The 14,443-nt window shown below is 37.2% G+C and overlaps 1 protein-coding gene across 5 annotated transcripts in view; it reads left to right on the forward strand.

Annotated features, from left to right (window-relative positions):
• rfx2 (regulatory factor X, 2 (influences HLA class II expression)) overlaps positions 1 to 14,443 on the forward strand; it is a 38,518-nt gene that overhangs the window by 11,418 nt on the left and 12,657 nt on the right. For 2 of the 5 annotated variants that reach the window (XM_038282382.1, XM_038282383.1), the window contains exons 2-8: positions 3,920 to 4,028; positions 4,589 to 4,660; positions 8,172 to 8,248; positions 10,130 to 10,400; positions 11,341 to 11,415; positions 13,888 to 14,069; positions 14,226 to 14,345. In XM_038282382.1, the coding sequence (XP_038138310.1) occupies positions 3,921 to 4,028; positions 4,589 to 4,660; positions 8,172 to 8,248; positions 10,130 to 10,400; positions 11,341 to 11,415; positions 13,888 to 14,069; positions 14,226 to 14,345 (905 nt within the window). In that variant the 5' untranslated portion in view covers position 3,920. The remainder of the gene's footprint in view (positions 1 to 3,919; positions 4,029 to 4,588; positions 4,661 to 8,171; positions 8,249 to 10,129; positions 10,401 to 11,340; positions 11,416 to 13,887; positions 14,070 to 14,225; positions 14,346 to 14,443) is intronic. The other 3 variants (XM_038282384.1, XM_038282385.1, XM_038282386.1) reach the window with 2 other exon arrangements.

Here is a 14,443-nt window from a genome sequence, read left to right on the forward strand (position 1 = left end):
GTTTCTAATTACTTAAAGGCTGGTTCACATGGCAACATAATCATACCTCTACTAAAATATTTTGTCACTGGATTGTGACGATAGTTTATAATTTAGACCTACATCATTTTAAAGTAGCAAAACTGGCCAGAAAAAAATTATGCGATTTTAGATTTTGTAACTTGCAATTTTTACCACCTAAAAACACTTTATATTCACTTTTAGCTTCGACAACCAGAGCAGAGAATCCCACTTTTTCTTTTATCGCCATGTTTTGAAAATCACCAGACAATTTTATAATGCCACTGAGTCAACCAGCCTTATTGGCACTGAGTTAAAATTAGGATGTGATGCCAACATCATAATCCAGTTTTTTACATGTAAGAATTTTTTTCTTTTTGGTTCAGATTAAAGCATTAAAATGTGGAGCTGAAATAGAGAAAGCAAATGTGAAGGAATGCTTCATATCCTTTCTTAAACATAATTTAACTATTCCAGAACCTGAAGAGGACCAGATAGTATACAAAGTTGAAAAGCAATGTGGAAGATAGAAAAAGGTGAAGATATGCTGTAAATCCAAACCGTAAAAAGCTACCCGGAGGACCGTCGCCTCCATATATGGTTCATCTGCTCTACAGACTGACCCATGCCATGCTCCCAACATGTGGCATTTTAAACCGTTATATTAACCTCAACCTGTTTGAGTTTTCTTTCATTTCCTAATCCAGCATGAATTAGACTCCTTGCTTTTATTTCAGCTTCATGTTATCTGCTGATCTTTCCCTCCAAATGAGGCATCCTAAATTAACCCCCTCCTTCATGTATAAAAAAATGCAATGTTTTCTTTTTTTAATGACACATTCATCCTTAAAAGCATCTGTTTCATGAGGTATGAAGGCTAATTCATTCCTCCTCATTCAGAAACATCATCCACACTGAAGAGTGTTGTTAGCATGACATTCAGTAAAAGCTTGGATCTGATCATACCTTGTTAACCCTAGAGTCCTTCCGTTTCGTACCAGTCTACCTTCTGTTCCTCCTCAATCCAGAGATTGAGGTGGACCAGGTATCTGCCATTAGCTTTGCTTCTTCACTAAAATTAGTTATACCAATTCATATTAAGATCTAAATTCAACTATCAAGTGTTACATTTAAGATCAGATTCAATTCTGTAAATTTTACATTGATGTTATATTTGTTTATAAATTGAAATCTCATAATTTTGTGAATAAAAGAGGCATTACTGAAAATTTTTTACAATAGTCTTTTTATTTAACCCACTAAGATTAAAGCATTGATGAGCAGACTGACACCCTGTTGGTTCGATGGAGATGCATTTTTACGCCTGTAGCCTAAGGGTCACTAACGCGGTGCCAGTCGGCACCAAGGGGCCCTCCAGGACCACGTGGGGGACCTTCAGTGCAGAGTCCTGCACAGGTCTGATATTTCAAAAGACAGAAACCAAAGGCAGCTCCATGTAAGGTGAAGAAAGTAATAAAAAAAAAAAAACTTGAGTATTCGCGCAAGCTGCGAGGACAGGCAGAAGAGTGCTGCAGTTCTGAATTTTGGCCACAGGTGGTAGTATTATTCAAAAGTTGTGTAATGCTCCTTTAAAAATAGATTGTGGCTCTTTTACCTTTTTGTCCTTAGGTGTAATTCAGTGTCAGTCGCTCCTGTAGTATTGAGAATGTATCTTTTTTTTTTTTCTGGGAATGTTTCATCAAAGCGGATCTAACAGCAGTTTTCTCTGTGAACTCAGCACTTTTCTTCTGAGCTGTTGATATTTATCGCCACTTCCTCTTCACGCCACTGTTATGTTTTTATAGTTATAACCAGTTTTAGTAGTATTTTTGGGTTTGTTTTCATTCTTAGCTATTTCAACTGTAGTGTTTGAATCCTACTGTATAACTTTGGGTATTATTTATGTTTTGTTTGAGTTAATGTTATTTTAAAGTCCTATTAAATTGTCCTTGTTTAACAAAAAAAATGCAACAAAACATACAGACCTGCATGTTTTTTCCTTGCAAACTGTCTTAGTCCTCACTTAGTCAGAGTATCATCCTCTCCTAACTTTTTCTTTCTAAAATGCGGATTAGATAACAGCTCCTTATCAAGATATTATATACTCACTTATGTAGAGACTAAATGATTGAAGTGGTGCTTTTCAGAGAGCCTTCAGCAAATTAAAAAAGGAAAAGTTGCATGGCTCCAGTGACAAGGCTCATGATCAGATGATGTTGAATAACTTGGCCAACTCAATTAACTTTAACTACAGGATTTATGCCATAAACTACATGTTGCTCATCAGTCCGCCCCCCCCCCACCCCCCCCCCCACCCCCCCCCCCCCCAGCTGTGCTCTATCTGCCTCACCCTTATTGAAGCTCTCCTCCCCCCCTCTCCCCTTTGTTGTCACACTCAAGAGTTCCTGTGGAAGAGCTTTATAAAAGAGGGATGAGGATGGCGAGTGAACACAGAGGGGTGGGGGGTTTACTCATGGTGGTCGTCATGGATCCCTCACCATAGCAACTGGAGAGCGTTTACAAAGCATTGAGGAATTTCCTCATATCAGCTGGATTATTGGAGCCCTTGGAGACGTCTCTCATTTAAAACTCATGCAGGATATCATCAGGAACCTAGCAGGGGCCGAAACCCCAATCTTTTTTATTCTTTCTTCCATTTTTTTTGGAAAGTAGGGAACTTTTTTGTCTCCTCCCCCCCTTGCTGTACCATTCTTTTGCATGTCGTACCCCAGCTCTTTCTCCCTTCTCCCTGTGTCTTTTATTTTTAAAGAGCCTTTGTGTCGCTCCATTTTTAGCTCCCCTTTGCTATGCTGCACACACTGTGACCCAGTGGAAAGCAAAGTAGTGGTAGTGGGTTTGGCCTTCAGGAAACCACTCAACCCTGTTGGTAATTTTAGCTCCTCGGCTATAGCTTTCCCTCATTAGTCTGTTCTGATACCAAGACTTTTACTGGAGTGCACTGTGTTAGTCCCATTGTCTTTGATTAAAATAAAATTTAAAAAGCCAGTGGATCTTAGGGTTTCTTTTGGGCTGCTCAGTGGCGCAGTGGGTAGCACTGCTGCTTTGCAGCAAGAAGGTTCCAGGTTGGATTCCCGGCCTGGGGTCTTTATGCTTGGAGTTTGCATGTTCTCCCAGTGCAATGGTGGGCTTTCTCTGGTTACTCCGGCTTCCTCCCACCAAAAACATGACTCTTAGATTAATTGGCTTCTCTAAATCCTCCTTAGGTGTAATTGTGTGTGTGAATGATTGTTTGTCCTGTTTGTCTCTGTGTTGCCCTGCAATGGACTCGAGACCTTTCCAGGGTTTACCCCGCCTCTCCCACTTAGACAGCGAACCCCCTTTGGATAAGCGTGACACAAAAGATGGATGGATGGATGGGTTTGTTTTTACTATATTTAGAGAATAGTCATTAAACCAAAGTAAAAAAGCAACAAAAGTGACCCTGCCACTGTCTGTTTTGTGGGTCTCTTTCAGTTATATCAAACCAGGGTATAGGAGCAGATGTAAATTTCACACAAAATGACCAAGAATCACAAGGATACTTAAAACATTTTTCTACATATTAGGAATATTTCTGGTGAAATGTTCCTGGTCTTGCATATGGTATCTTATTCTTTAGTAATGTTTGCTCATGTTTCAGCTACCTTAATTTCTAAAGTTTGGTGAGAACTTCACACTGTATTTCAGCATAACCTACAAACGCCGACTTCTTAGACAATCATTGATTGGAAAAGTGTTGGATTTTTTCAGTTTCTGACTGAAGAGCCAATGATCAATAGCAATTGAACGAAACATCGTCCTATTCTACTCAACAATCATCTTAATTCACCTTCGATTTTAAAAATTTGTCACCTCTGAAGTTTATGCAGTGGGCTAATGTAGGACTATCCTGTATTTATTTGTCCTTTTTGTTTTCCAGCATGCAGAACTCAGAGGCAGCGGCAGACACCCCCACTGGTGTGGCAACGCTGCGGACATCATCATCAGCCCAGGCTCCTGTGGTACAGCCAGTCCCCGCCTCCCAGCAGGTAGGGAGACAGGACTGCCCTGCTGCTTCCATAAGGACAGGATAAAGCCTATACTCATTAGACTCCTTAATCCCAGTTAGGAAAACCTTTACTGTGGTCAAGAGCTTATAGTAAATCTTTTTTTAATGATTCAGTGCAGTGAGCTGCATACTTTTGAATGCACCAACAATAATTTTTCTAAATAACACAAGCAGAAACCTTGTTTAAGTTCTTAGATCGGTTGTTGATCAGAAATATAGGTATAAAACTTTAAGTTACTAACAGCTGTCTTTCTATCAGTTGGTTCTACAAAAAGGCTGTTGCTGGCAGAGAGATTAGATTGCATGTTAGAAACATTAAAGCCAACATTTCTCATCTCATTTCCATCCCACTTGTCACCACATTCCTGTGTTTTAACCACTTGTTTGTCACTGACTTGTCAACAGTATCTTTTCAGAAAGAAGCAGAGTTTAACATAGTAGTCGGTGTTTTCTGACTATGATGTTTTGACCTGTGTGTGTTTAGTCTAGTGTTTGAATGTGTGTACCTATGTAATTGAGTTGTGTCTCATATTCACACAGAGGGTGCTGGTTCAAGCCATAGGCTCAGCTCAGAAAGGAGGACAAGTATCAGTATCCAGGGCCTCCCAGCAGGTACACAGTACTGTGCATACCTGTACCGTGTTCTGAAAAGCTTTGGACACCCCTTGACTTGTTACAGGCTACTTCAATTTTTTTTAATATATATATATTTCCGTTTAGCCATTTACATTATGAATCTTCCTAATATCTCATCACAGCGTTCCATTCAGTTTTACATCTAGACTTTAACTAGGCCCTTCTTAGTTACTCTTTGTTACAATAGTCTTTGTAGAGCAGCCAATCCTTGAAAGGTTCACTGCTCCATAATCTCTCTATTTGTGTATCAATGCTCTTATTTTGGTTTTCTGTGATCACACAAAGCCTTAGAAGTGATTCATACTGTTATATCGGTGACTTTGTTTACTGCCCGTCTGCTGATTATGGGCATTTATTGTCCACTTAATGTTGTCATAAAGGTTCATTAAAGTAATTCCAAGACCCTTCAGGTCGGGTAGTAATGAGTGTAGCTAGTAAAATAAAACCAGTAAATGTGGTTTGGCACAGATAATTTAAGAATGAACAAAAGAGGAAATTGTATTTTCTAATAGGGCCTGGCTGGATTCAACACGTTTTCTCTCTTTAGCAAAATCATGATTTTACTCATTGATGATTGATTTATTTTTTTATATGTAATAAAAATATAATATAATATGAATAAATCAAAGACTTAGTCAATCAGAAAAAAATCTCACTTGATTGGATTCTATCCAAAATACAAAATTAATAGATTTAATGAATTAATGATTAGACTTTAAACATTTCGGTTTTGTTTGGTAAATATAAATCCTGATCTTACTCATTATCTTCCTCTACCACTTGAAGATATGGAACATTTTATTCTGTGGCTGAGCTGTGAAACCTGAGTTAGTCAGGCAGTTTTCTTTTTCTTATTTGGCACAGGAGCTTCCTTTTCCCCAATGTGAAGGGAGGTATCAGGCTCTTTAGGTTTTTTTTGTCCTCATAAGAGTTGGTGTTGATACTGTATTCCACCTCATTTTGTTAGAAACATCTTTATTGAAATACTTTTGTTAAAACATCTGCAAGGTTGTTGTCAGCACCCCCCCCCCCTTCCTCTAAGAAACTCTCATAGGGCTGCCAGTCTTATGAAGGAAGGACTCTTCTCAACATGCTAAACATACAGAGAGAAGCTCAGATTTAAACATAAACTGGAATGATTTCAGCTGCAATAATGTTGACATTGTTAAGTGCAGCATTATTCAAATGCTGCACTTAACAAAGAGCATTTTTACAGTAGTATTTTTATCAACATGTTTCCTCCAATTCAATGTAAAATTAATATTTCGAAGCAGCCAGCCAGAGTCCCGGCTTAAATCTGATAGAAAATCTGTTGAAAGATTTTACAGTTAGAGGGATGCTGAGGAGGCCTTTCAACGTGGAAAACTCTGAGCTCGTCACCAAAACAGGTGATTAAAATACCCTAAAAATCAGAAAAACAAATATTCATTGATTATAATAAAGGGCCTATCGATTGATTGTGACTCTGGATTTGATAATAAAATGAAAGTAAGATTTTATTATGAAAGATATTTTGCATGGTCAAATTTTCGGATGATGTAATCTGATCACCAATCATAAACAAACTTCTTGTTGGATAGAAATGGTTCCAAATCTAAAACTGCCAGGGCTATGGACAGTTTGGGGCTTAGGTGTTCAATGTGACATGTTACCTTGTAATGAGGAGGAGTCTTTGTTTTCTACCTGCTGCAGATTTATAATGTTTCTCCTGAAGGCTTGAACCAAAACCCAACCATTTTCCACAACGTTTTCCTCCATTGTCATAGTTTAGTAGATCATATATCTTTTATCGTGTAACTTCATCATCTCAACCTCATATAGAACCTACATTTCTCTCTGTGTTAAGGTTATGATGAACTTCATAATCAGTTGAAAAGAATTAAATGTAATTGCTTTACATCCAAATATATTGGCACCCCAGGTAAGGCGTAAGTTGTTTTTTTTTAATAAAACAATGTTTTGCTTCTGTTTTATAGCCTCAGATAAAAAAAAATTATAAATTGGATTATCTTTATCCAGTGTGGAGAAACCAAAACCCACAGAGACTAATGATTTCTTTATTTAAAGATGGTATATAGAGTTAATTAACAACAGAAAAAGAGTTTTCATTTTTAATAGCGAGGACTGAACGGTTATGATTATGGATTGGCAAAAACATATTTTCATTTCGTTTAGCCAAAGTGTGCCATAACGGCTGCTTTAGAAACCTAATGCTTCGGTTTTAGCCATAAAACCAGTAAAGTCACACCAGCACAATGCTCGTCTTGAAGAACCTACATTTCTGCTGTTATCTGTAATGACACACAGATGTTTAGCATTGCATTGCTCTAAAGAGGGCAGGGGGCTCTTTGAGTGACCTAAATAGAAGCCTAGACTCAAGAGGATGGATTTGGACCCGAAGAAAATTCAGCACCTGAGGAAAGAGAGATGTGGTTGCAAAGTAAAATGCATTTGCTATGTGGGAAAATACAAAATAAAATCTCCCAAACGCAAGGGAAAACAGGTTTGTGCAGTTTGGCAGCACAAATCTGCATTACTTCAATCTCATGTGTTTTTTTTTATTTATTTTTTTTTTATTATTATTAATAGCGAAATTGTGTGTCACTTTAATGTGTCACATTAAAGTGTAAAGTGTAACTCACCCCCTGTTAAGCATAAACCAGTACACAGATAACTTTAACAAAATACAACCAACATGGTTGGAATCGTCTTTCACATTTGTCCTGGGAAATTTAATCAGAGACAAGATGTGGCTTTTACTACAGAGACAGCTTTTTAGAGTCAAAATTGAATATGGATAAAATGATATTGACAAATGATAAGAGCTTTGTGTAGGGCTTAAAAAAAAAGATGTTTTGATTTAGCCCTAGAAGGACTAGTTTGTCGTCCTTCTTTATGTTGCCTTTTTCTGTATATGGCTTTGTGAAGCTTTCCTCTATGAAAGGCTCTTGATAAATACATCTTAGAATCACATTCTGTTTGAGCCAATAGGAAAATAAATCAGCAGTAGCCACTCTTCAACCCTAAGAGGGCAGCACTAAGAGGGATTTAAGACAATATTGCATTGCAGAAATAAACAAAATCACAATAACATGATAAATACATATTAACACTAAAATATTACCATAGCTATACAATATATAATACAACAATATAATAATGTCAAATATTGTTCACCTAAAACAAAAACGCATAGAAAAAATTGTTTGTTTTTTTGTTTTTTTTGTCTCATTGAATACATTTATGTATTTTTATTATATGTTCTCATGTTATTTTAGTCATTTATTTTTTCTTTCACACACCCTTCTGCGGTGAAACATTTATTTATTTATTTTTTTTTCAGATTCAGCAACGTCTGTTTGGACAGATTGTCAATAAGCCAAGGGGTGGATAGTTTTTTACTGTTGTTTTTTCAGTGTGTTTTACCTAAGCACTGCTGTTTTAACTCTAAACTCTCCTTTTTTTTATTTTATCTTTGTATGAGCAGCAGGTGCCACATGTCTACCAGTCCCAAGTACAATATGTAGGAGAAAGCGAGGAAGCTGTTTATACCAACGGAACTATGTAAGATCGGTTCTTTCATTTTACTTTGTTAATGAGGTTTTTAGGTTCTGTTTAAAGACGCTAATTATGAAATGGGAAGGGGGGAAAAAACAGTCTTAGTAGTGAAAAAAGCTCCAGGTATTTCTTTCAAAGTCTGAGTCAGAGCTACACCTGCATTTAGCATCCAATGATTGTTGATCCGGTGATCTTTGTGACTCAAGTTTGAACAAGTGTTGTGTTGATAAAACGGTGACCGATAAGATCTCCTACACTATTTGTTTTATATGTGTCACCAACTGGTTTTAATGTAGCTCCAATCAACTAGCCATTTAGAATAATTAAGGCTCAGTTGTTTTGTTTTTTTCTTAAAGTTTCAGTGATTCATTTTACTACGATAATACCAAATATTGTGACATCAGTTAGTCATCTTCCCTTTGAACACAAATATCTCTCAGCAGACCTGTTGCTTTACACTAGAGTTGTCACCATACTGAAATTTGAAGCTAGATATCGAAATCAAGGAAAATATTTGATAATTAAAAGCATAAAGAATATTTTTATTTACATAAACATTTTTTAATCTTAACTTGGAACTTGCCTTCCAAGTTGACATAAATACCAACAGAATCATAAATACCTGTCAAATAGGTGTTGAAATAAATGCAAAATAACTTAAATAAAACACATTTTGACAGTATTTTAAGGTTGGCTGAGGTGTTATTATTAAATAATCAAAACATCCAGAAATGTAAAATTATCAAGAGAGAAATATTCAAATAAGCATTCTTAAATATCGTCACCATGACAATGTTTGTGTACCTTACTTTACACTGGACAAACACTAATGAGAATTAGTTTGTTTTCCAAGCATTCATGTCCGATAATGGACACTTCAAAGGGCCTTATCCCATTTTTACCACGAACAATTACAAAATAAATAAATGTTAAATGTCATCTATCGTAATAACTAATGCAGTTTTGCAATTATTGCTCCTTTACCATTAACATTGTACATTTTTGTACTATTTAATAACTATCATTATGACTTGTTACAAAGTTAATCTGTTTGGCCACAGAACCTGTAGCTCAATCAGCAGCAAATGGCAAATTAGATTTAATCAGCAGAGGGAAGTGATATTATTTCTAAATGTTATGTTAAATGATACAAGGTATAGTTTCATAGGGCAAGTGCAGCCAACATTTGAGCTAGACCAAAAACTTTCAACAATCAGGGTCCTACAGCACCTTTTACCAAAGACCCTGCAGCCAATTAGAATCGATAATGTTAAAGGAATGATTAAAATGTTCAGAATATGGCAGGGTGGCATCAGCCAGCATTACTAAAACAGCAGCCTTTAGTTTAACTTGTCATCACTTCCTATGCCTTATTTTGGAAAGAAAAGATCCCTTTTTTAGCCCCACGAGTTCTCACTAAAGGGCAGAACAGCATAACAGGAAAGCATGTACGATAGTTGACATACTAATGTTGGATGTTTTCATTACAAGCTGATAAAGACTATCCCACATTTTACCACTATGTTTCTCTTTCTTTTCTCTTAGGGAGCTTTACTAGCTCAGCCATTGAAAATCGACTTCAGATGGCAATACAAGTTAATTTAACTAAAATGTTATTGAAGCTCAGAATTTAGCTACAAAACAGGCTAATGCAGCAATTAGTATGATGTGCAGCAGTACTGAGTAGTTTTCTTACTGTGTGATGCATTCTCTGGGTTTCTGACTAATCGGGGGCCAATCGAGCTAAAAGGTCGGACATTAATTGATTTCTAAGTGCATCTCTTCTTTCCACAATCCCCTCAAACAGGACTCAGTGTATTTCAGTATCATATAATGTGAGATGGATTTAAAAAGCATGTCATGCTAACTGCAGTGATCTTTCTCCAGCCGAACAGCCTACTCCTACAACCCTGACTCTCAGCTGTATGGACAAGGTAGCGGAGGGACCTACTTTGACTCCCAGGCTGGTGGAACCCACGTCACCACTGTGGTCTCCTCCGCCAGCAGTGGCGTGCCTCCTCATGGCATGGTCGGCATTGCCATGGACGTGGGCAGCAGCCACATCATCTCCGGTGGCAGCACCTACCTGCTTCATAGCGGAGGCTTGGACGGAAACCGCAACCACATCTCACACTCGTCTCGCTCCTCCTCAGCCATGGTGAGGATAACTCCTGCTCCTGTGGTGGGGCTGTTATAGCTGTAGTTTCTATTGTCTCACCAGTCAGTACCCATGTCCAGACTAACCATCCTTTATGCCAGGGGTCCGCATCAGGAGCTGTTGTACTGTTATATGAACAATCACTGAGAGAAAAGCGGTGCTAGGCCGGAAGTCTGTAGAAGTGGGACTTTGCCTTAAGGAAGTGCTGCCTTGTTTTAGGGGTTTTCACAGGCCTTGAGCACCCCCTGAAACAAAGAAACCCCTGGGGCTTATTACCATTTGGCTAAGGGTCCTCTGGAGCTCTCTTTGAACACTGCCTGCTTCTCTTTCTTCTCTCATGTCTGAAGTTTAGTGCAGTTTTCATAGATTTTCATCCTTAACTTTAGAAAATCCTCCTGCTTTACTTACTCAGTTAAAGCTTTAAGCAGACTTGGATTGTTTTTTGTTTAGATGTTTTTCTTATAAAGTTTTAGAATTATGTAGGGTTAATATATTTAGTGCTTAATTTTGACATAGTATCATCTTGCCTTATCTACTTCTTTGGTTTTACTTATGTTTTCTCTGCTTTTATTAAACTCTGAGATGATTGACATTGTTGATCCTCTGTCCCAGGTCTGGATGTGACCCGTATCCCTGTTTGTTGTTCTAGTTTTGCATACTTTGGTGTTAGGACCTTCACTGAGCCGCTTAACCCTATGAGTCCCCTGATTTGCATGCTTTTGTCAGCCAATAATTGATTTGGCTGCAACACTGACTATTTGAATGGAAATGCACAGATCTGGCTGCTTTCTAACAGTCTTATTTCCCTTCTCGCTTCTTTTTTCCCCAACATTATGTCCCTGGTTATTTCTTTTCCTCTCTCTCTCTCTCTCCCTCTTTTCGCTCTGCATCCTCCCCCTTCTGTGTCCTTTTTTTCTGTTTTGCATGCTTCTTTCTTCAGCTTGAAATGGCGATTGAAAACCTCCAAAAGTCTGAAGGAATTGCCAGTCACAAAAGCAGCCTGCTCAACAGCCATGTAAGTCAAACAGGAACTTTCTATGTAAGGAAACATCAGAAAGTGACGACTGAATCTCTAGCCTCTGTGTTCTGCTTGTGTCTGCTCAGTGAAATACACTATTTCCTTTCTAATTTTATTTTGATATTATTTTCTTTTAATTCTTGATCTGAAATCAGAGCTGTGTGCTTTTACTTTTCATTACATGCAGATTTGAGATGATTCCTTTGATGCATGGTTTATTACTGATTGTTTTTCTTACTTTCATTATAAGAGTAATCGGATTCGTTTTCACTGGCTAGCTTTATTTTTGGTCTTTATATCTGGTCATTTTACTTGGAAAACATTGATGTACTAACAGAAGTTACATAACTTTACAGCATTTTAAGTTTTCTGTTTAGTCATTATATTTTTAGCCGATTTTAGTGTATAAACAACTGACTCCACATCTTCCAATTCTCCTGTCAGGCCTTTATCATGCGGCTCAATGCCTACGAAGATATATATCCATTTTGTGTCACTCACAGACAAAAAATAAGATTAAGCTTGTTCTGTTCAGGTTAGGTAACCGGACCAAAATTATTTCTTTTTGTTAAATATAAAAAATTTAGCTTTGCATTCCTGATGAATTTGGATTAAAAAAAAGAGAGATTTTAACCAATAAGGAAAATAAAGTGAACTGCACCCACTTGTTTGATAGCAAAGATCAGACTGGATTCCCGTGGTGAGTAATCAAAACCATTTAAGGTCTTGGTCTCTGTTCTCCTACCCCATACTTGAGGTTACTTGATTCCGACATGAATTTTAAATCGAATTAGTATGAACCCATTCCAGATAACAAGCTGTAAGCTTTGGAGTCTGAACTGTTTGCTTCCTGGACCTTAGAGTAGACATTCAATATTGTTTGTCTTTCAACTGTTTTTCATTTTGCAAAGTAAAAGAAAAACTCAGTCGTTCCAGCAGATTCATCATTAAAATAAGACCCTGGGATAGAACTGAAACGGATAAATCAGACACAAATACAAAACCCAGTGCTAAAGGCTAAAATTATTTATTATTTTCTTTTTTGATTTGATTCCTTGAAAATTAAGCTCCCCACATTTTTTTTATTAAGTATGTGGGAAAACTTGAAGAAAAAAAAAAGCATTTGTCCACATGTTCTAATCTTAGTGCTTTCTTAAAAATATGATTCTAAAATCAAATATCCAGCTGCTTTCTTCCACAGTTACCTGAGGATATCTGAGCACACTGAGCTAAAGCAGCCAAGTCTCCCTTTTAACATTTGATGTTTGGTCTCACTTATTCAGGAAGATCTTTACCGCATATTATAGTGTAGTTTAGATCAGCATGACTGAACAGAGCAACACAGAAAGATGAACATACTGTGTTATAAAAGGAGAATAAAGACGAAAACTGCTAAAGAAAAAAAAGACAAAATAAAGTGATATTCAGCAACACATCATTTCAACATCTAATAAACTATGTTAAATATAAAACTTAAAAGATAATACTAAAATGTATCTTGATTTACCATGTTTTTGTTGTTTTCTAGAGGAATGTTTAATGGAATATTGATTGTGAGATGTCTGTTCTGTAAAGCCCAAGCTGCTATAGAAAAAACTCGCTGGTTAGACCATTAAAACTGTCTCCATGGACTGTTTGTGATTACTTATCAATGATGGGTACAACATCTGAATTTTTTCTCTCCAGCATGAAAACATTAAAGAAAAAAAAAAGCCATTCTGGTTCATTTATTAAGCTGAATTATTAAGCTTAAGCTATTTTTGATTAAATGTCTTTAACGGATATAATCCAGAAAAAAACATCAGTACTGGAGCAGGTTACAAAAAAGGGAAAGAGCAACAAGATATTTGATGCTTTCGGTTTATTTTTATTTGTAAAATTTAAAATTTAATTAGTATTTCCTCATTTAAGTATTTGATTTATATTATTTTATTTTACTATTTAGTTTCTTTTCTTTTTATTTTTTTTGTTTTTCAAATGTACATTTTTGTTTCTAATTTGTCACATAATTGATTCTGATTTTGATGCATTTAAATATTTTTTCCTTGTAGTCGTTGGAAAGGGTTGTTTTTTTTGCAAGGTGTAAGATTGTATAGTTTAAAAAAAGGTTTAAAGGATGTGATTAAAGGTCTTCGTTTAACTTTGTTTTCAACATTCGAACAGGAGAAGCATTCCTGCGTTAGGCAGCGTTTATATGGAAATCATTCAGACTTAGTAAGGATCTCATCAGATCGGATTGACCTGCTCGTTTGCAGCTTGAGCTAAGAAATAAGTCAAATGTTTTGACACAGATTCATTTTAGTAAAATCCCTGATATTTCAAAACCCGAGGCCAAGTGATGCTTGTTTTATGTTGGCTTCTGATATGATAAAAAGATCTTCCTTTGCTCTGCTCTGCGGCTGACCATCACAGGGCAGGCTCGTCTCCTGGAAACGCTGATGGTACAAATATATTCTTCTCTGTTTTTAGCTTCAGTGGCTACTGGACAACTATGAGACGGCGGAGGGGGTGAGCCTGCCCCGGTGCTCCCTGTATAACCATTACCTAAGACACTGTCAGGAGCAGAAACTGGATCCTGTCAACGCAGCATCCTTTGGGAAACTCATCCGCTCAGTCTTTATGGGCCTAAGGACGCGGCGCCTTGGCACCAGGTAGGAGGACGCTGATAATAGGGATTGCATAAGTTTTCAAGATTCATTGAATACGATTATGCACTGAGGGACTGGTGGTGAAGAGCAAAGACAGTAATTACACTGATGGGGAGGCTTTTTTCACTGCTTTCTGAATATTTTCCCTTTTTGCTTCAGAGGCAACTCCAAGTACCATTACTATGGCATCCGGGTGAAGCCAGATTCTCCACTGAACCGGCTGCAGGAGGACACCCAGTATATGGCAATGAGGCAGCAGCCTGTCCACCAGAAACAGAGGTCAGACTCCTCTGAACTTGTACCATAATTATCGAATAAGTTCAGATTTGTTTTCGCAACACTTAGTAATTTTCTGTTGAAGTTGTTGCCGTTTGTTA

The sequence above is a fragment of the Cyprinodon tularosa genome, unplaced genomic scaffold (genome assembly GCF_016077235.1).
Source record: "Cyprinodon tularosa strain WSP-4 unplaced genomic scaffold, ASM1607723v1 ctg182, whole genome shotgun sequence".
Taxonomy (NCBI): Eukaryota; Metazoa; Chordata; class Actinopteri; order Cyprinodontiformes; family Cyprinodontidae; genus Cyprinodon; species Cyprinodon tularosa.